This window comes from Meles meles, chromosome 7, assembly GCF_922984935.1.
Source record: "Meles meles chromosome 7, mMelMel3.1 paternal haplotype, whole genome shotgun sequence".
NCBI classification, from domain to species: Eukaryota; Metazoa; Chordata; class Mammalia; order Carnivora; family Mustelidae; genus Meles; species Meles meles.
Window position 1 is genome coordinate 16,864,423 of NC_060072.1, and position 20,141 is coordinate 16,884,563.

The window sequence follows — 20,141 nt, forward strand, 5'->3', positions numbered from 1 at the left end:
TTAACTTGGTAGTTATATATTGTCATTATATACAGTCATTAGGGTTTTCTATATATAGTATCATGTCATCTACAAATAGTGACCGTTTTACTTCTTCCTTACCAATTTGGATGCCTTTTATTTCTTCTTCTTGTCTAATTACTGCACCTTGGACTTCCAGTAGTATGTTGAATGAAAGTGAGGGGAGTGGACACCCTTATCTTATTCCTTATCCTAGAGGAAAATCTTAGAGTTTTTCACCATTGACTATAACGTTAGTTATGGGCTTTTTTATCTATATGGCCCTTATTGTTTTGAGGTATAGTCCCTCTAAACCCACTTTGTTGAAAGTTTTTGTCCTGAGTGGATGCTGTATTTTGTCAAATGCTTTTTCTGCATCTATTTGAGATGATTGTGTGGTTTTTATCCTTCCTCCTGTTAATGTGATGTATTACATTGATTGATTTGCAAATATTGAACCACCCTTGTAGCCCTTGAATAAAACCCACTTAACCATGGTGAATGATTTTTTTAAAGATATTGTTGAATTTGGCTTGCTAATATTTTGTTGAGGATTTTTGCATCTATGTTCATCAGAGATATTGGCCTGCAATTTTCTTCTCTTGTCGTGTCTTGGTCTGGTTTTGGTATCAGGGTAATGCTGGGCTCATAGAATGAATTTGGAAGTTTTCCTGCCTCAGATTCTCTCAACTTTTTGTTAGGGGGACACAAAAATGACTATTTCACCTTCATTTTTGCTGTCTAGAAATCTAGGTTGGCTGGGCTTTTCTGTTTGTCAAACTTGAATTGCCTCTGGTCTAACCACTAGTTATCAAGAGAACAATATCTTTAATTCTTACAGAAGAAAATCCTAGACATCATTAATATTTCAATATATGTGGATAGACATAAAGTCTACATTTCCTGAAGTTGGGAGTTGGAGAATATAACTATGGAACCCCTACTCAGAAAAAACCACACTCCTTGCCCACCTCTCCCAGTATACACAGATCACAACAAAAAAAATGATTATCAACATTTGGAAGCTTAAAGGAAGCTAGCCAAAAGTCACAAAATGCTCTCAGAGAAATGGGTTGAATTGGCAAAGAGCAATTTCCAGAGCAAAACTCGATGTTTGCTGCCATTCTCCGGGCTCTAAGGATTTATTTTCTCTCTCCTTCTTAAACACATTCATTCATTCATTCATTCATTCCCTCTTTCAACAAGTGCTTTTTGAGCTCTGCTAAGTGCTAGATATTGTAAATCCTGATAAATTAGACATGGACTCAACCTGCAAGAAGCTTCCAGTAGAGCAGATGACAGGTACACAAACACCAATAAGAGAATGAGATGTCAGAAGAGACGCATAGTCAAAAATCTTTCTCGTTTCAGAGGAGTGAAAGATTACCTAGGGGAAATAAGGGGGTTAAGGGAGGAGAAAATCAGGAAAAATGCCTCCAGGAGGCAGCCCTTGAGTTATACCTTAAAAGAGTTATACCTTAAAAGAAGGAATTTGGTCATGCTGAGATGGTGACAAATGACAGATGATAAGCTTTTCAGGGAATCATTGTCCAGGGAAGAATCAGCATACTAGAGAGTTAAGCTAAATTACATGTGCAGAGGAGCAGCAAGAAAATGAGAAGAAAAAAAAAAAGCCAAATTGCCAATGGCCTTGAATGCCAGGCTAAGAAGTTCTGTTTGCAACAAGTGCTTAGCTAAAGCACGTCTGAGCATTCTTTCTAGAGAGATAAGGGGAAAGGGTGGGTATCTATCTGTCTGTCATCTATTGGGGACCAGCTCTGTGCCAGGCGCTTTGCTAAGTGCTTTATACACAGTCTTTCTTAAAATCCTTTTATCAGCTTACAGGATAGGTATCAGGATCCTACAGAGCCAGGTGTCTCCACCCTTATCTTTCGTATCTTTACCTCCTCAGGGCGATATTATGGCCATGACTTGGGATGTCAGATCCACCATTAATAAGGCAAATCCCTGTCTACCTTACAGGGTTTGAGTAACTGGTAGAAGACCCCCAGGTGCTAAGAACCCAGGCGGAGACTGGAAGCCGCCCCTCCGGCTCGGTCCTAACGTGACTCCGAACTGGGGCCCCGCCCAGCCGCAGGGGATTGGCCATCCGAACCCCGCCAGCTGAGAAGGCGGGGCCGTGCCAGTGGAGGGGGCGGGCCGTGGGCGGGTCCCAGGACTCTCGGACCCCGCTAGCGGCGATTGCGGCTGCCGGACGCTCACAGGCTGCAGGCCGCGTCCAGGCTGAGCCCTCGCTGTCGCGCGGCCCGCCCGAGGGCTCCCTTACAGCATGCTGTGGAGAGGCAGCCAGGCGCTCCGGCGCTTCTCCACCGGCCAGGTGAGTCCGGCCCGGGCGAGCTTCCTGGCGGTCACCCCGGGCTGTTTTCCAGACCCCGGGGCCGGAGGGCCGGTCTGCGGGGCTGGGGGTGGGCACGGTGTTGAGACTTGGCTAAAAGCCAAGACGGCGTTTTTAAAACTGGGAGACTGCAGAGAAGGATCCGGAGAGGGTCTTAGGTAAGGCTTGTCAGGCGGGCCTTTGTCTTGTCAGGGGAAGGGGCTGAGGATGCGGCTTTTGAACATCTACGGACGGTCCGACTGGGGTTGACAGGGTGGGAACAGCCACTTGGCAGCGGGGACGGAGTCAGCTTCCTTTCCTTTTCTTCATTTCAATCATGAGATCCCTGGTCTGGAGATGGAGCCGAAGTACAGGACCGAGGGAGAGCAGTGTTCAAGTCAGCGGGGTCCGTCTGGGCGGCCTAAGAGGCGTGAGCGCTCCAGACTGGCATTCAGGGCCCATTCAGATAATGGCCCTCGGAGCTGGTGGCTGCAGGCGCATTTTTCTTGAGCTGCAGGCGGCAAGATTGCTAGGATTGCCAGGCGCTGCAGAAGCAACCACGCTGGAACACTATTTAACTGTAGCCCAAGAACGGAGACGTGGCCCAGCCCAACGCCTTGGAATTGCATCAGCTCCTCCAGAAATGGAAAGAGCAGACACGTTGCATATGGCCCGGGGAGAGATGCCTCGCTGCATCTAAGCAGACTCAAAGCTGTTTAGGGAACAAAAAACAATTCATCTCACGTACGTTATCTCTTTTATAAGAAGTCGATGCTTTCTGCTGTGAAGGAATTTGCTTTTCGATTCCTCTTCTTTGCAAAGGTCCCATGTGCATGTATACATATCCAGATGTAAAAAAAAATCTTGAAGGCAGGGAGAAGTCTTGAATAGCACCAAAAACGAGCTGAGCGGTACATACATGGAAAAAGCTTTTGTTTCCCAGGCAATCCCAAATAATGAGGATTTACCCCCATCCAGTCCTAGTTATTTGGGGAGTAGTCACCTTTTTTAAAAAAATAAGGAAAATGAGAGCTGCGCTTAATGAACTTTTGCTTGCTCTGGACTCCTCCTTAGCTTTCTCCTGCCACGTGGCATCTGGGAATCTGGGGAGGATGGCACAGAGACAAGCGCTTGTGCTTTCCTGTTTTACTGGCCTCCTCTATCAACACCTTTCATTGACTTGTCTTTTTTGGAGAGCAGAAGGGATTCTTGAAGAATGCAAAGATGGCAATAGGGGCTGTACATAAGATTTCAGTAATCAAAGTTGAACATGCTGGTTGGCAAATGATAGAGACAAAAATATGCATGTGGGGAAGCACCAAGCATGGTCAGGGGTCAAGGGTGTGAGTCTGACTGTACCCAGGAGTTCATGTGAAAAGCAGTGACATTTGACTGGGAAGAAGACAGGTTCTTCCGTGGCCAAAAGGAAGACATGGAACAACAAGTGGAGTGCTTGGGATATTTTACTCCATAGAAAATGGGGAACCATTCTTTGGATGGGATTCTATAAGAATTGTTCAGAATCAAACATGGCTGGCGGGAGCATAAAATGGTACAGCCACTTTGGAAAACTGTCCATTTTTAATAAAATTAAACATACACCTATGATATGACCCAGCAATGGCACTCCTAGGTATTTACCCAAATACCTATTTATGAATCTCTACAGCAGCTTTATTCATTATTAGCAAAAACTGGAAACAACTTAAATGTCCTTCATTTAGTGACAGGATAGACAGTGGATAAATCCATCCACACGAGGAAATTGTACTCAAACAAAAGAGGAGTGAACTACTGATAGGCACAACCACATAGATGAAACTCAAATACAGATGCTAAGTGTATGAAGACAGACTCGAAGGGCTATGTATTATAGGATTCCGATTACCTGACATTTTAGAAAGGGTCAAACTATAGTGATAGAAAAAAGTGTTATCAGGAGCTGGCGCTAGAGGAAGAATTGACTATAAGAGATTATCTCGCAAAGGACGTGAAGGAATTTTGGGAGGTGATGGAACTGTCCTTTGTGTTGATTGTAACAGTGGTTAGGTGACTGGGTGTCTGTCAAAACTCACAGAACTATACACTGACAAGGGTGTATTTTACTGTGTGTTAATTATACCTTCATATTTAAAAAGGAAAAAATTACACAGTATTTTTGAGTTTGGTATTAAAGCAGAATAAAAATAAACACTTCTTTGAACCTAGCAAAATCCAATGGGAAAACTAGTTTATAACACTTCCTGACAGAATCAATTTTTCCATTCCCTGTCTTAAAGAAATAGACTTAGAAATATGTAATGATTTCAGCTTAATGACGTGGCTGGATCTTTTTAACCACTGCAACTATAAATAATAAAACCCTTTGTCTACTAGTTATTATCGTACACTTCCAATATCTTGCCTGGTTCATTGCCTCTTGACTTCTCCCCATGGTGGGGGTAATGTGGCCTTTATATTTACTTGGCACTGTTACTCAACTTCCTCTACCAGTGTCTGGAACAAGTTTGGTTGCTGCTTCTGGGTTTGTAGCCTGGTTCAGAACTTGAGGTTACCTTACGACCCAAATCAGGAGTCTGGACCCATCCTTGCTTCTTGGAACCAAGTACTGGCTTTATACCCTAGTTCTAGAAACCATGTCCTTGTTTCTGAATTACCCAACCCCCTGCTTTGGTGTCTAGTTTGTTTTTAGGACCTTCAAATTCAACTTCAAACCCTCTTTAATTGTGTATTGTGTACTGAGCATTTGTTCTAAATCCTGAGGATATGATTAATAAATAATAATAATTGTAATAATAAATAGCATTGATAAAGCACTTAGTGTGTACCAGGTGCTAATTTAAATGCTTTACATATATACTCACCTGCTTAACATCTCAATAAGGTAGGTACTATTATTATGCCCACTTTAAAGATAAAGTAATGAGACCCAGAGAAGTTAAATAATTTTTTTAGAGTCTCACAGCCAGAAAGGACAAAACAATAAACAAGAAAGAAACAGTCCCTGCTTTTAAAAAAAGTCCATAGACATCCTTATTTTAAAAATCTGTTATCCTTTTTGTGATTAAAAAAAAATGTTGGCCAGATATCCCAGAAAGTCCTCATGAATACATTCTTTATATAATTATGCAATAGGAAAATCAAGTTGCACAAGTTTGCCCTTTACGGTGGTGTCATGAATTTTGTTTGAATCTTACACAGATTTACGTCTTTTGCCTCTATTAGTCTGAGGGTTTGTTACAATAAGTAACATGGGCTTTTACACTATTTCAAGCTACATCCTGTCAATATATGAAGGCGGATTATTAGGTAGGCTTTTTATTTTCACTATCTGCTCAATTCTCAAACACTAGAGGGATGCCCACCCAAAGTTAATTCATGCCTCACCTGAGTGTGTCAACATAGAAGTAAGACAATGTCATTCTCCTGCTTAAAGTCGTTCAGTGGACCTTACTGTCTTCACAATAAGGTCCAAATTATTTGGTATAGACAAGACTCTCCCCAGTTGGTCTTTTGACTGTCCCCTCACTTGTCGTCACTTTCCACTTTCCAGTATTGAACCCACTTTGCCCACTTACTCATTTCTTTCCAAATGTTGCCCCCTCTGCCTGAAATTTCCCAAGGACCTTCCATAATCCCCACTCTTCTCTTGGCCAACCCCTAAATGAGTGCTCTAAGATTCTGTTATGGAGTTCTCTTCTTGGGAAGTCTACTAGGCTTCCACACCCACACTATGCTCTCCTGTCCTAGCACTATGATGTCAGTACGTCCTTACTTGTGTGTCTTTCGTGCTAACTGGTAAACTCTGACGACAGGGACCAGTCTTCTTTGTGCTTTGACTGTTGCGATCTCAAAGAAAAACACCCACAGAAGCCAAACAGGGGAAACAAATGAAGGATTTGACCCAGATAGAAGGAAAGGTCATGTCCAGCCAGAGGAATGGGGGCAGCCTCTGCTCAGCTCTAGCTGACTGATGCTACGTGGAAACGTAGACCATGGTTGACAAACCTCCTGATTTCTAAATTTAAATTTTTTTATTTTAGATTTTATTTACTTGACAGAGAGAGAAAGAGATCGCAAGTAGGCAGAGAGGCAGGCTGAGAGAAACGGGGAAGCAGGCTCCCTGCTGAGCAGAGAGCCCAATGCGGGGCTCGATCCCAATGCGGGGCTCGATCCCAAGACCCTGGGATCACGACCTGAGCCGAAGGCAGACGCCCAACGACTGAGCCACCCAGGCGCCCCCAAACCTCCTGATTTCTAAAAAGAAGTCAGAAATTCAGCCTGCTAAGTGAAGCTTCCAGAACATTATCACAGCTTTTTGACAAATGCTCTGTGGGCCAAATAAAACATTCTTGCTGGGCACCTGATTTGCAGTCTCCTCCCCCACCCCATGCTCTGGGCCCAGAGTATGGTAAATACTCAAAACATGCTTGTTGAGTACCTCCTACACACTGTCAGGCATGATTTGGGGCACCGTGTGCCAAAGGCTCCACCCGGTGTTAGGCACCTCGCTTTCTCTGAAAAATTGACTTTGTTTTATTCTTTTACGGAAAGGCTCTTCATGTAAAATTGTCAGGTCTCACAATTCTTTTTTTTTTTTCTTTTTAAATTTATTTATTTATTTTCAGCGTAACAGTACTCATTGTTTTTGCACCACACCCAGTGCTCCATGCAATACGTGCCCTCTCTATTACCCTCTACCTGGTTCCTCAACCTCCCACCCCCTGCCCCTTCAAAACCCTCAGGTTGTTTTTCAGAGTCCACAGTCTCTCATGGTTCATCTCCCCTTCCAATTTCCCACAACTCCCTTCTCCTCTCCATCTCCCCATGTCCTCCATGTTATTTGTTATGCTCCACAAATAAGTGAAACCATATGATACTTGACTTTCTCTGCTTGACTCATTTTGCTCAGCATAATCTCTTCCAGTACCGTCCATGTTACTACAAAAGTTGAGTATTCATCCTTTCTGGTGGAGGCATAATACTCCATCGTGTATATGGACCACATCTTCCTTATCCATTCATCCGTTAAGGGCATCTTGGTTCTTTCCACAGTTTGGCGACCGTGGCCATTCCTGCAATAAACATTGGGGTACAGATGGCTCTTCTTTTCACTACATCTGTATCTTTGGGGTAAATACCCAGCAGTGCAATTGCAAGGTCATAGGGAAGCTCTATTTTTAATTTCTTGAGGAATTTTTATGGAATCAGAAGAGACCCTAATTGCTAAGGAAATGTTGAAAAACAAAAACAAAACTGGCGGCATCACGTTACCTGATTTCAAGCTTTACTACAAAGCTGTGATCACCAAGACAGCATGGTACTAGCATAAAAACAGACACATAGACCAGTGGAACAGAGTGGAGAGCCCAGATATGGACCCTCAACTCTATGGTCAAATAATCTTCGACAAAATAGGAAAAAATATACAGTGGAAAAAAGTCTCTTCAATAAATGGTGCTGGGAAAACTGGACAGCTATATGTAGAAGAATGAAACTCGACCATTCTCTTACACCGTATACAAAGATAAATTCAAAATGGATAAAAGACCTCAACGTGAGACAGAAATCCATCAGAATCCTAGAGGAGAACATAGGCAGTAACCTCTTCGATATCAGCCACAGCAACTTCTTTCAAGATATGTCTCCAAAGGCAAAGGAAACAAAAGCGAAAATGAACTTTTGGGACTTCATCAAGATCAAAAGCTTCTGCACAGCAAAGGAAACAGTCAACAAAACAAAAAGGCAACCCACGGAATGGGAAAAGATATTTGCAAATGACAGTACAGACAAAAGGTTGATATCCAGGATCTATAAAGAACTCCTCAAACTCAACACACACAAAACAGATAATCATATCAAAAAATGGGCAGAAGATATGAACAGACACTTCTCCAATGAAGACATAGAAATGGCTATCAGACACATGAAAAAATGCTCATCATCACTAGCCATCAGAGAGATTCAAATTAAAACCACATTGAGATATCACCTTACACCAGTTAGAATGGCCAAAATTAGCAAGACAGGAAACAACGTGTGTTGGAGAGGATGTGGAGAAAGGGGAACCCTCTTACACTGTTGGTGGGAATGCAAGTTGGTGCAGCCACTCTGGAGAACAGTGTGGAGATTCCTCAAGAAATTAAAAATAGAGGTCTCACAATTCTTGATGGGGATTATACCCCCTACTGTTCTATTACAGTAGCATTTGCTTCACAAACGCATTTTGGATCAGGGCAAACTGGTAGCACTGAGCCTTTACGTTTTCTATAAAAAATCATGTGGTTTTTGTTTGGATTTTAATCTTTGGAGCATAATCAGAATCCACTTAGTTTGCTTCCTAAAGGATTCCACCAGGATGTGGATAGCCTGGGAATGAAACATTGAGTAGTTTTTAAAAAAACAAAATCTGGGGGCACCTGGGTGGCTCAGTGGGTTAAGCCTCTGCTTTCGGCTCAGGTCATGATCCCAGGGTCCTGGGATCAAGCCCCGCATCAGGCTCTCTGCTCAGCAGGGAGCCTGCTTCCTCCTCTCTCTCTCTGCCTGCCTCTCTGCCTACTTGTGATCTCTCTCTGTCAAATAAATAAATAAAATCTTTAAAAAAAAAATCTGGGGGTGCCTAGGTGGCTCCGTCCTTGATCTCCGGGTTGTGAGTTCAAGCTCCATTTTGGGTGTAGAGATTACTTAAAAATAAAGTCTTTAAAAAAAGGAAAAGCTCTGTTGCCTGCCATAGGCGCTTCCAAGGCAGAATGTTATCAGTAGAGAACCCCAAGATAATAGCACTCACCACCCAGATTTAGAAATGCTGTGGGTCATTTTATGCCCCACCCTGTTCTTGCTCACCAACATAACAGGCACTTAAGTGTGTCTCAAAGAATGTTCTCTGTCACCAGACCCACCCCACAAATGAATGGTGCCATCCCTCCTGTCAGGACCACCAGGGTATTTCTTCAGAAAGTCTAAAGATGGAACTATTTCCCACAATTCACCATCAACCTGTTGCCATATTTTTCTTTAATAAGCGGGGGCCGGACAGACCTTCAACATAGGAAAGCCATAGAAGCTTATCTACCAAAGTGAGACAGATCTGGATTTGACTTCTGTCTCTGCCCCTTGTTAGCAGTTTACTTGACTCCTCGGAGCCTTGTGTATTTTCATCAGTAAAAACAATTCCTGTGACATATGATAACTAGTTGATATGTTTTTTAAAATTAATGAACAGAGCTCAGTGCCGTACTGGGCTTATAGCACATTTCCAGCAGGAGAGATCCATCATCAGCATTTTTTAATTTACCCAGGTATTACCTATGGTATTATTATGAACAATAATAATAGTTAACATTTGTGGAGCATCCCCTACTGCTAAACATTGCCCTAATGCATCCCATGCTTTATCCTGATAAACCCTTATAGCAACCTTGTGAAATAGATACTTTTATTTTTCAGAATTAAATTGATGAGACCCAGATCAAAATCAAAGGGTCTGTGTTATGGGAAAATAATGGATACTAATAACCGTGTTGAATCTGAAGGCTGTCATTTACTAGCTGTTTGACTCCAGGCTGTATCTTATCTTCTCTCTGTTTTAATTTCTCCATTTACAAAGTGGCTTAGGAATGCTTGTCTCAGCAGTCATTGGGCAATCAAAATGAGGAAATATATATGAAATGCCTGGCACATACTAGGGTCTCGTTAAAATGTTTGCTATCGCTTCCAGCCCTGCTTTCTGACCCAGACTCCCCAGGGCAGAATCTTTTAGTGTAGCGGGTAGGCACACACTCTCCGTACATCAGAGAGTCTCTGACTCGAGTGTGCCTCTGAGTCAATGGGAAGCTTGTTAAAACACAACTTCCTAGGCCCAGGATGCCTCCGTAGATCTGGGACGGGGCCCAGGGACCCACACTTTCAGCACATCCTCCCTGCTGATTCCACCAACATTGCAATCAGTCCTCAGATCATAGCTGGAGAAATAAGACGGAGGTAGAGTATCCCAGTCTGGTTTTCTGGAATTAGGCTAACTCACTGTAAACACGCTTATAATCCTAAAATCTGAGTGTTTTCCATGTTGGAAACTCACCTCTGTAGCTTAGCTTTAGCATGAAGCTCAGAAAGTGTCTCGTTGAATGTAACATTTCCAAAGATACTGACATTTCTCTAAATGCTGTCTTTCTAAGGGAGTGTTGAATCTGGAATTGAACTCTTTGTAACCTTTCCTTTGAGTCAGCCTGGCCTCTTAGCTCTTTTGCATCCTGAGAGTAGTATTTTAGAGGTCTTAAAATATCTGGTGTTGGTAGCAGTGTGAGGTAAAGTCAGATTTTTAAGATAGCCAACAGGTCAGTTCTGTTTCAAGCAACAATATTAATGATAAGATGTGGAGGTAGAATATTTATGGCACATTTTGATGTTTTGATAAGAATAGATGAAATAATCATGTATTATCTATAGGCAAACTGTGCTGTTCTTATAGAGTTAACCTGTTCGCTTAAAAAATATTTATTAGATGTTGAGGCTCTAGGCTCTTGGAAGATAGAAACTTTGGCCCTGGAAAAGAATTTTTTTAACTAAAACCTTAATTGTTTTGTTATGCCCAAGTTTTTGCGTCCGAGAGACCACCAAGGAGCCAAGCACTAATGCAATCACACGAGGGTTTATTTGACAAGCTTAAGCTTGGGCCCAAGTATACCCGGCACAGCGGAGTAGGGACTTGGACCCTGAACCAGATTACAGTCAGAGTTTTTAAAGGCAGAGCAGGGGTGGACTCCGCGGTGGATGAGGACAAAGGGGATGTTAGTCTCTAAGGAACTTTGGAAGCAAAGTCTTCAGGACCTTGAGGGGCTAGCTATTGTTGGGAGGAAGGTTACTTATTACCAATAATAAAAATCTTCTCGTGAGACCCTTTAGATGTATATCAGTGAGCCATATGCTTGGGAATGATTCTCGACTCTATCTTGGAGGTTTAGAGATAAAGTTTCCTAAAAGAATTGTTAAAGTAGACTTACAGGATCCTGGTTGGACCTTTTGGAGCACGGGGTCGGTCAGGCTAGGATTGTCCTTAGCAAAACCTCAAGAGGAGGGCAGTTGAGTCCCCAGGGGAGAGCCACTCTGTCTGTTTCAAGGGCTTGTCAGTAGGTAAGAATTTTAATGATTTTCTTCTGCCTCTGTTTCCCACATCAGCTAAACTTGAGGTGGGATGGCCTTAATTTTCTCGGCCTCCACATTTCCCCCTGAACAATTTTGACCCTTAAATCTTTAAAGTTGTTGAAGGTGGAAGGTCTCACCTTCTGTAACTTCTTCCTGCTGAATAGGGGCGTAGAGTTGTCCCTACCTACTCGGGTCAACACTGGTCAGTTGGGGAATGTGTAGGGGAGTTATGAAAGACAGAGCTGAGTCCAGGGGAGACTGCTCAGGTGATCTTCCCAAGTGAAAAGGATCATCTGTGGAAGTTATGACAGCAGAGGTGTTGAAGTCAGGTGAGGAGACATGAGAGAAAATAGCAAAACATGATCAGTGTAACAAAAAGAAAATGAAGCTCAAATAAGTTTTTTGCTATTTGACAAAAAGAAACCCTTTTTCCAGTCCAGGAGTTTAAATCAATTATTAAAGGAGAGAGGGACTTTTTAAAGTGCTAACATGAGTAGGTCAGAACCCAAGAAATATTTTGTGATAATCTGGAACATCAAGATGGCTGCACTTACGTCAGGGCTAGACTCGACGTGGGTACAGCCTTGTTTTTCTTGGCCTCCACAGTTTAATTATCAGGGAACATGTGAACGCGTATGCTTTTAAGTTCATACCTAAAAGGGGATGCTGTCTACACCCTTAATAAAGTGGGAAATAAGGGAAAATTGTTCCTCATAATCAACTTTTCACAGTGAGGCTTGACTAATTTAGAATGACTTTCTAGAGCATTAAAGAATCCCATTTAGAGTGAAGGGGGAAAAAATTCCAACTCCAGGAGTGCCTGGGTGGCTCAGTGGTGTAAGCCTCTGCCTTCAGCTCAGGTCATGATCTCAGGGTCCTGGGATCAAGCCCCACATTAAGCTCTCTGCTCAGCAGGGAGCCTGCTCCCCCCCCCCCCGCCCCCGCCACCGCCTGCCTCTCTGCCCACTTGTGATCTCTCTTTCTCTGTCAAATAAATAAATAAATTCTTTGAAAAAAAAATCCCAACTCCAAATCCTGTGGAGCTGTGTTCTACCAGGAAGGAATATGCATATGAAGTCATGACCCTCTGATGACCGTCTCTACACCCGCAATCCTGCATCTAGACTGTTCCACCTGTGGCTTTTCATTTCTGTCTTAACAATCATCATGTCAACTTATTCCCCTACCTTCGTGAAAGGGTCCCATTTGAGGAGAATTTACAGGAGGTAAAGTTGCTTAAAGAGAGTTCTTTAAGACTATACCCCTTAGTGCTACTCTTGTCTATATGGTATCTGTATTTTTTTGATAATCAATGCACTTTCATACATCAGTGTGAATCTTCTAACGGAGAAAAAAGGGATGGGTGGTGGTGGTAACTCAGTCTGACTATCTTTTTTTTAAAGATTTTATTTATTTATTTGACAGAGAGAGATCACAAGTAGGCGGGAGGCAGGGGACCAGGCTCCCTGCTGAGCAGAGAGCCTAATGCGGGGCTCAATCCGAGGACCCTGAGATCATGACCTGAGCCGAAGGCAGAGGCTTAACCACTGAGCCACCCAAGTATCCCCTGATTATCTTATTTTTAAGTACATTTGTAGGTTTTAGAGCCAGACAGATCTGGATTTAAATTTCACCTCTCCTTCCTTTTGCTAGTATGACCGTGGAGATATAGTTGAGGTTTCTAAGCCTTGGTTTCTTCATTCATAAAACAGTGTAAAATGGGAGATAATAAAACGTGATAGTTGCAGTGATTAAATGAAATGAAATGATGTGCAGGCCTTAATTCTGTATCTGAAACCTGTGGGACCAAATATGTTTTAGGGTTCAGAATTATCCACATGTTAGAAAATTAACATGGTACATAGATAGTACATTCCATACAATTCACAGCAGGGTCTGGAACAGTATCTGTAACCAAACACACTGATCTTTCTGTAGCAATACATATAAATATTCATATAGTCCTTATAAATACTATAAATAAAGACTATAAATAGCAGTTTGTCGGTCCAGGTCAAGTTTGAAGCCAAAGGACTCTGCACAAACTTACAAGAAACCTATAAGGACTATAAAGAACATCCTATTAGAGCAATCCAGGTTTTGAGGCCAAATGGATTTGAGCCACTTATCAAGGATTTTGGAATTCTGGACTCTACGAAGAAACATGAAACTGTGGCAAAACCTCTAAGATGTTATTAAAGCTTTTTCTTAAACAGTACTTTGTGTCAGACACTGCACTAAACTTATTAATGCCTAATAAGCCCTCTACTTCAATCAAGATTGTATGAGGTTCGTGTTATTATTCCCACTTTATGGGTGAGGGAAAAAAGGCAACAGAAGTTGGTCCCTTGCTTAAAGTCACATGACTAAACAAGAGTGGGACTAGATTTTAATTTCAGGTAGTCTAGCTCTAGGGTCTGCTTGTGACCCCTGTGTTCTAGACCACATGTTAGCTCTTGGCCTCCTTTGGAAGTTAAGAGATGAGTTTAGCTCATAAAATCATCGTCATGTTGATGCAGATCTTGCTCAGAGTTAAACTCCTTTTAACTATGAAACTTACACTTGTTAACATCTGGCTTCATTTCAGCAAGGAGTTGGAAGGACTTGTAAAATATAAGCCATCCCAATGATGATGATGAGTATCAGAGAGAATCAGAGCAAAGGGGAAAAGACGAATTCTTCCACGTGAAATTATTTCCACTACTATCTGTGCATAATCCAGCCTGGGTCCAGTGCATGTCAATACAAATTTTATTTTGTAGATCTTTGAGGTTTTTTTTTTGTCCTCAAGTCGTCTCATATGGTTGGGAAAAGAGTGTTTATCATCCATATGTCTTCTATCCAACATTTGTCATCATTGGGTTATTTCATAGGTTTATTTCAAAAACAAGCTGAAGTTGGCACTTATCGGTCAGAGCCTCTTTGGACAGGAAGTCTACAAACACCTCTGCAAAGAGGGCCACCGTGTTGTAGGCGTGTTCACAGTTCCAGACAAGGATGGAAAAGCTGACCCACTGGGTGAGTATATCTTGGAGCTACTGAACCAAGGACTCTGCACCAACCCAGCCAGCACAGGCCCCAGTTCAGAACCCTTAAACCTCATTAGCATTTCTACACTTCTTCGCCACAGGCTCCAAAGACCCAGACTACCGACCTCCCCTCTGGGTTCTGCCACATCCGCTCCACCTGTTGGAAGCCTTCTCAAGCTAAGTCTATCTGCATGATAGGATAGACTCAATTCTCCCTTCTCCACGGGCCCCAAGACAAAGATGCATGGCCCCATTGTATTAAGAGTTTCTCCACTTACTTCCAAGGTGATCACCAGGTCCATCAGAGGAATTTCCACACATATGTTTTTTCCTGAACTACACTTGTGACTTTACAAGGGTGTTATGGAACATCTAGAATAATGTCTGATTCAGGGATGCCAGTGGAAATGAAGGGAGGGCTACATCTAAGAGCAGAAATTGATGTGGCGTCATAAAGAATGCATTTATGTCAGAACAAATTAGAGCTGTGGTGCGTGGCTGTTAAGGTAAGGTTAAAGAAGAAAGCCATCCACAAAGCAAACCCGCAATGGGATTCTGATTTGCAAGCTATGCAGTTGACCCTTGGACAACGCAGGGGTTTGAGGCAATGACCTCCTACACAGTCTAAAATCCACATATAACTCTTGGCTCCCCCAAAACTTAACTACTAATAGCCTACTGTTGACCAGAGGGAAGTCTTACTGATAACATATGCAGTTTATTGCCACATTTCTGTATGTTATATGTATTACATAGTATACGCTTACAATAAAGTAAGTTAGAGAAAAGAAAATGTTATTTTAAAAAATCATAAGGAAGAGAAAATACATTTACAGTACTATATCAAAAAAAAATTTCACATGTAAGTGAACCCACATTCTTCAAACCTGTATTTTTCAAGAATCAACTATAGTTATGTTGAGAATAGGTGTAAGACACAGAGAAAGAAACAGTCTACAAACTGTATGGACAGGGAATAAGTGAGCAACCGGACATCTTGGCTTTTGAATGAGATCTTCATAAATCACTGGCATAATGTGACAGATTGGTTGGAAAACAGTGATTTGTGATATCCCTTAAATTTTACCCTTTTTTTTCCTTAGAAGCAGCAGTTCTGAGGTTTATTCTAACTCTTACTATTTTATTTTATTTTTTAAAGATTTTATTTATTTATTTGACACAGAGAGAGAGAGATCACAAGTAGGCAGAGAGGCAGGCAGAGAGAGAGGGGGAAGCAGGCTCCCTGCTGAGCAGAGAACCCGATGTGGGGCTTGATCCCAGGATCCTGAGATCATGACCCGAGCCAAAGGCAGAGGCTCAACCCACTGAGCCACCCAGGTGCCCCTCTTGTTACTGTTTTGAAAACTATTGTATTTTAATACTATTTTTCAAGAGTCAAGCTAAAAAAGTTGGGTCAAGAGCACATATGCACATATGAACCTAATCACTTGATTTAGAAATTACCCTTGTTTCAGAAAAAGGTTATCCCAACCAGGGGAATTCTGAGGGAATCTGCCTCATGAATTTAGACCTGGCTCCAAAGGCAGAAGGGGGCAGGTTCCTATTACTGAGATTATCTGTGCTATTATTATCTATTCCCATCAGCTTTGTGTGTGGATATTTGGGAGGACTCATATTTGGGATTGGCTATTGAATCAGGAGGACCCCAAATAATATTAGCTTAAGTGACACAGAAGTCCATTTCTCATGTCTGAGTTGGCCATTCGTGCTGTTGTGACCGCTTTATGTTCATCACGATGCAGGCTCCTGCCCTTTTTGTTTCGTCCTTGTCAACACTGGACTTCCATCTCATGGTCCAAGAGAGCTGCTTTAGCCCCAACGAACAAGTCTGCACTCTAGCAAGTGGATAGGAAAGAGGGAAAGCAGAGGGCAAGCCTTTATTCATGATATCATCCAGAAGTTGCACATATTTGTCCCACTTGTATCCCACTGACTAGAACTCGGTCACAGGCCAAATCTCTTTGCAGAATAGACTGAGAAATGTAGATTTTTATTCAGAGCGTCTATGTGCTCTGCCAAAGTACAGGAATCTTTGCTAAAGAATGAAGGGGAGCAACTAGCAGTCTCTGCCATGTGCATGAACTTCAGAAGAAATGCAAGCATGTGTCTCATAAAGTTCCTTCCAAAGGATGTCCGGGGAAACTAACTTTCCCTAGTGTCTGGGCCCAGGGCTGGGACCTCCTTTCCATTGGTCATGGCCATCTAGCTGCTGGCATAAGGTAGGTAAGAAAAAAACACCAATCTGTCTTGTAGAGCAGCCTGGGATGTGGTACAGCATATAGTTAACTGTTTATTTGGGAGTCAAGGAACTAATTCTGCCTCTGCCACTTATCTGCTGCATGATGATGGGCAAGCTACTAAAACTCACTAACCTTGGTTCAACAACACCCATCTTACACAGATTAGTTGAAATAACGTATATAGTATGCTCAGCCCTGTGCCTAATTGATGAAAAGGGGTCAAAATGACAGTGGTTAACTATTCTTGTTGTCAGAATAGTCAACTAGAACAGCCAAAAATAGCCCTGGGGCAGCCACAAATCAGTATGGAAGGTGAACGCCGCAAGCCTCAGTGGCGTAAATTTTTAGAACAAAGACTTCTAAGTTTCTCAACCCATTTGTTTTCCAGTCTAAACTTGCACAATTTTCTCCCAATTTCACCTTTTTTTTTTTTACTGTTTATTCATTTTCCTATCATCTGAAAATGAGTCATTTATAGTTTTTTGAACATTTTATGAACATTCACATTTTGTACACATTATTTTTCTGGTCTCTCCCATTCTTCCAAGTGAATTGATCAAGGCATTGGCTTGATGGCCAGATTCCTTCAGGACTCATTTAGGATTTGGAATTTAGGCTTTCTAGTGGAGATTTAGGAATTTTGGAATTTAGATTTTTTGGAATTTAGGTTAGATTTTGGAATTTAGGCTTTCTAGTGGCTTTCTAGTGGAGCCATCATCCCATTTAAAGTCAGTGAAGGTTGATGATCCAATGGGGGAGAAAGGAAAGGGAGCCCAAAAATACAGATTAAAAAGCCTTACTTAAAGCTCTTAAAAATTGCCTGAAATATACTTGCTTTGTATTGTTGGTAGAAAAATAAATATATATGCTTAATATACATAAGGTATATAGTAAGCAGAAGTGAAATCTTATTACGGAAAAAATGAGTTAGTGCTGTCTGCACTTGGGAGGGCCATTCCTTTTCCACACAGAGGCAGATGGAGCCCTTCCTTTGGAAAGGACATTTTTCATGGGAAAGAGTCTTGGACCTTCTCCAGTATGGCAAAACCCTCACAAGGAGCTTGTATTCTCCATTCTTGGCTTCTTTTGTCCACTAACTTATCTCATTGGTGAATTTGGGAGAAGGAACTAGACAAGCTCAGCTCAGCTCAAAAACTTTCTCTCTTTATTTTTTGGGATCTGTTTGGCAGGGAGAATGTGTCCAGGTCTATAGTTTGCCTCGGGTTGAACGAGACTTCCCTCTAGGGAATAGGCTCGGGAAGGGGCTCATGGTTTTCCATCTGTGCAGAGCCTGAATGCTCATGTGCCAGCACTTGGCTCCAAATCTTACAATATTCTTTATATGGCTATATCTGTAATAAAAGTATATATTTTTTTACCTATAAAACAAAAAAGCTTCAGTTAAAATTTTAAAACGTTATCTAGCTACAAACTTCTGAGTATGAATATATTATGCCTCAAATCTATAGATAAAAGTCACATTAGGAAAATGGATGGAGGATGTGAGGGCGATCTGGCTGCGACATCTGTCACCCCATTGATCGCCAGGGTTGATTCGGCTGATCTGGCTGGCTAGGCGGGTGTCCCCTTCCTCCCTCACCGCTCCATGTGTGTCCCTCCCGAAGCTGCGCGCTCGGTGGAAGAGGACGACCTTCCCTGATAGAGGAGAGGACCGTTCTTCCGTCAAGGGTATACGAGTAGCTGTGCTCCCCTGCTAGAACCTCCAAACAAGCTCTCAAGGAAAATGGATGGAATGGATCATGATAAAATTGTAACAGGTCAAATTCTGATCTCAACCTGAATTGCCCTTCACCATTGGGGCGCCTGGGTGGCTCAGTGGGTTAAAGCCTCTGCCTTCTGGTGATCCTGGGGTCCTGGGATCGAGCCCAGCATCCAGCCCAGCATCCAGCCCAGCATCGAGCCCAGCATCGAGCCCAGCATCGGGCTCTCTGCTCGGCAGAGAGCCTGCTTCCCTTCCTCTCTCTTTGCCTGCCTCTCTGCCTACTTGTGACCTCTGTCTATCAAATAAATAAAATCTAAAAAAAAAATAAAAAATAAAAAAATTAATTGCCCTTCACCATGTTTTATTTGTAAATGTTTCCTGAAGCTGTAAAACTGTAATGTGTGAATCCATAGCCATATTAACTTATGGCCATTTTTTATTTTAATAAAAATAACTTTCTCTTTCATGCTCAGCTCTAGCTGCAGAGAAAGATGGGACTCCTGTGTTCAAGTTCCCCAGATGGAGAGTCAAGGGCAAGACCATCAAGGAGGTGGCGGAAGCCTACAAATCTGTGGGTGCTGAGCTCAACGTGCTACCCTTCTGCACACAGTTTATTCCCATGGATATAATTGACAGCCCAAAGCACGGTTCCATCATATATCACCCTTCCATCCTTCCCAGACACAGAGGAGCCTCTGCTATCAACTGGTGAGAATTTTCTTAATTATAGAGAAGATAGGCCTATTTCTATGGCTTTTAGTCTCTCTGTTTTTAATGTAGGGGATCAAGAAAATAGGTATGCTTGAGCAATTGTGAGACCCTGACTGATTGTTACTCCTGCGTGAACTCCTCCTGAGACTTAGCAGTACTCCATGGGCTAGACAGCATTTTCAAGGTCAGTCTGTGGAGTACTGGCTCCATTGGAGATAGCTAGGTAATTCAGACAGGTTTGGTTTATGCTGGATTTCTTGATCACAGGACTTCTGAGAACCTTTTAGATGTGCTTTAGTGAGAGCATCATAATCTCCAAGAGGGAATCTGAGTACACAGTGTTCCCAAACTTATTTGACATTAGAACTTTTTTGCCTAGAGCATCTCAAGTACATTTCAAGGACTGCCGAGCTACCTGAAATTATCTTCTTCATTCTGTCTTCTCCTCTTCAAGAGGAGAACCTTAAGGTTCTTGAGGGAAGGGACTATGGTCTAACATTTTTATTGCTGCAGGTACACTGTAAGTCCTCAATACCACAGGTACGCTTTTCTACCTTCTCTCCTTTCCCTGTACATCACCCTGATATCGCTCAGTGTCAAGTTGTGAAATGGGCAGAAAATTACACTTAGTTTAAATGTGGTGAATGACATTTCATTGTATTTGTCATGAATCAATTTCTTTTTTGCCCCTGTAATGGTACTGTATGGTTATCTTTGCACTTAAACTTGTATTTTTTTTTTCTCATTTCACATTGTTTCCACATGCAGAGTCACTGGGTCAAAGTGTATGAATGTTTTGGGACACCTAGGTGGCTCAGTCATTTGTGTCTGCCTTCAGCTCAGGTCATGATCCCAGGGTCCTAGGATGGAGCCCCACATCTGGCTCCTTGCTCAGAGGGGAGCCTGCTTCTCCCTCTCCCTCTACCCCTCCCCCCTGCTCA

At 42.3% G+C, this 20,141-nt stretch overlaps 1 protein-coding gene across 1 annotated transcript in view; it reads left to right on the forward strand.

Moving 5' to 3' along the window:
• The first annotated feature begins 2,249 nt into the window (after positions 1-2,249).
• The window catches only part of ALDH1L2 (aldehyde dehydrogenase 1 family member L2), a 59,462-nt gene continuing 41,570 nt past the window's right edge, over positions 2,250-20,141 (forward strand). The window contains exons 1-3 of the mRNA XM_046010799.1: positions 2,250-2,338; positions 14,350-14,494; positions 18,963-19,197. Coding sequence (XP_045866755.1) covers positions 2,291-2,338; positions 14,350-14,494; positions 18,963-19,197 — 428 coding nt within the window. The 5' untranslated portion in view covers positions 2,250-2,290. The remainder of the gene's footprint in view (positions 2,339-14,349; positions 14,495-18,962; positions 19,198-20,141) is intronic.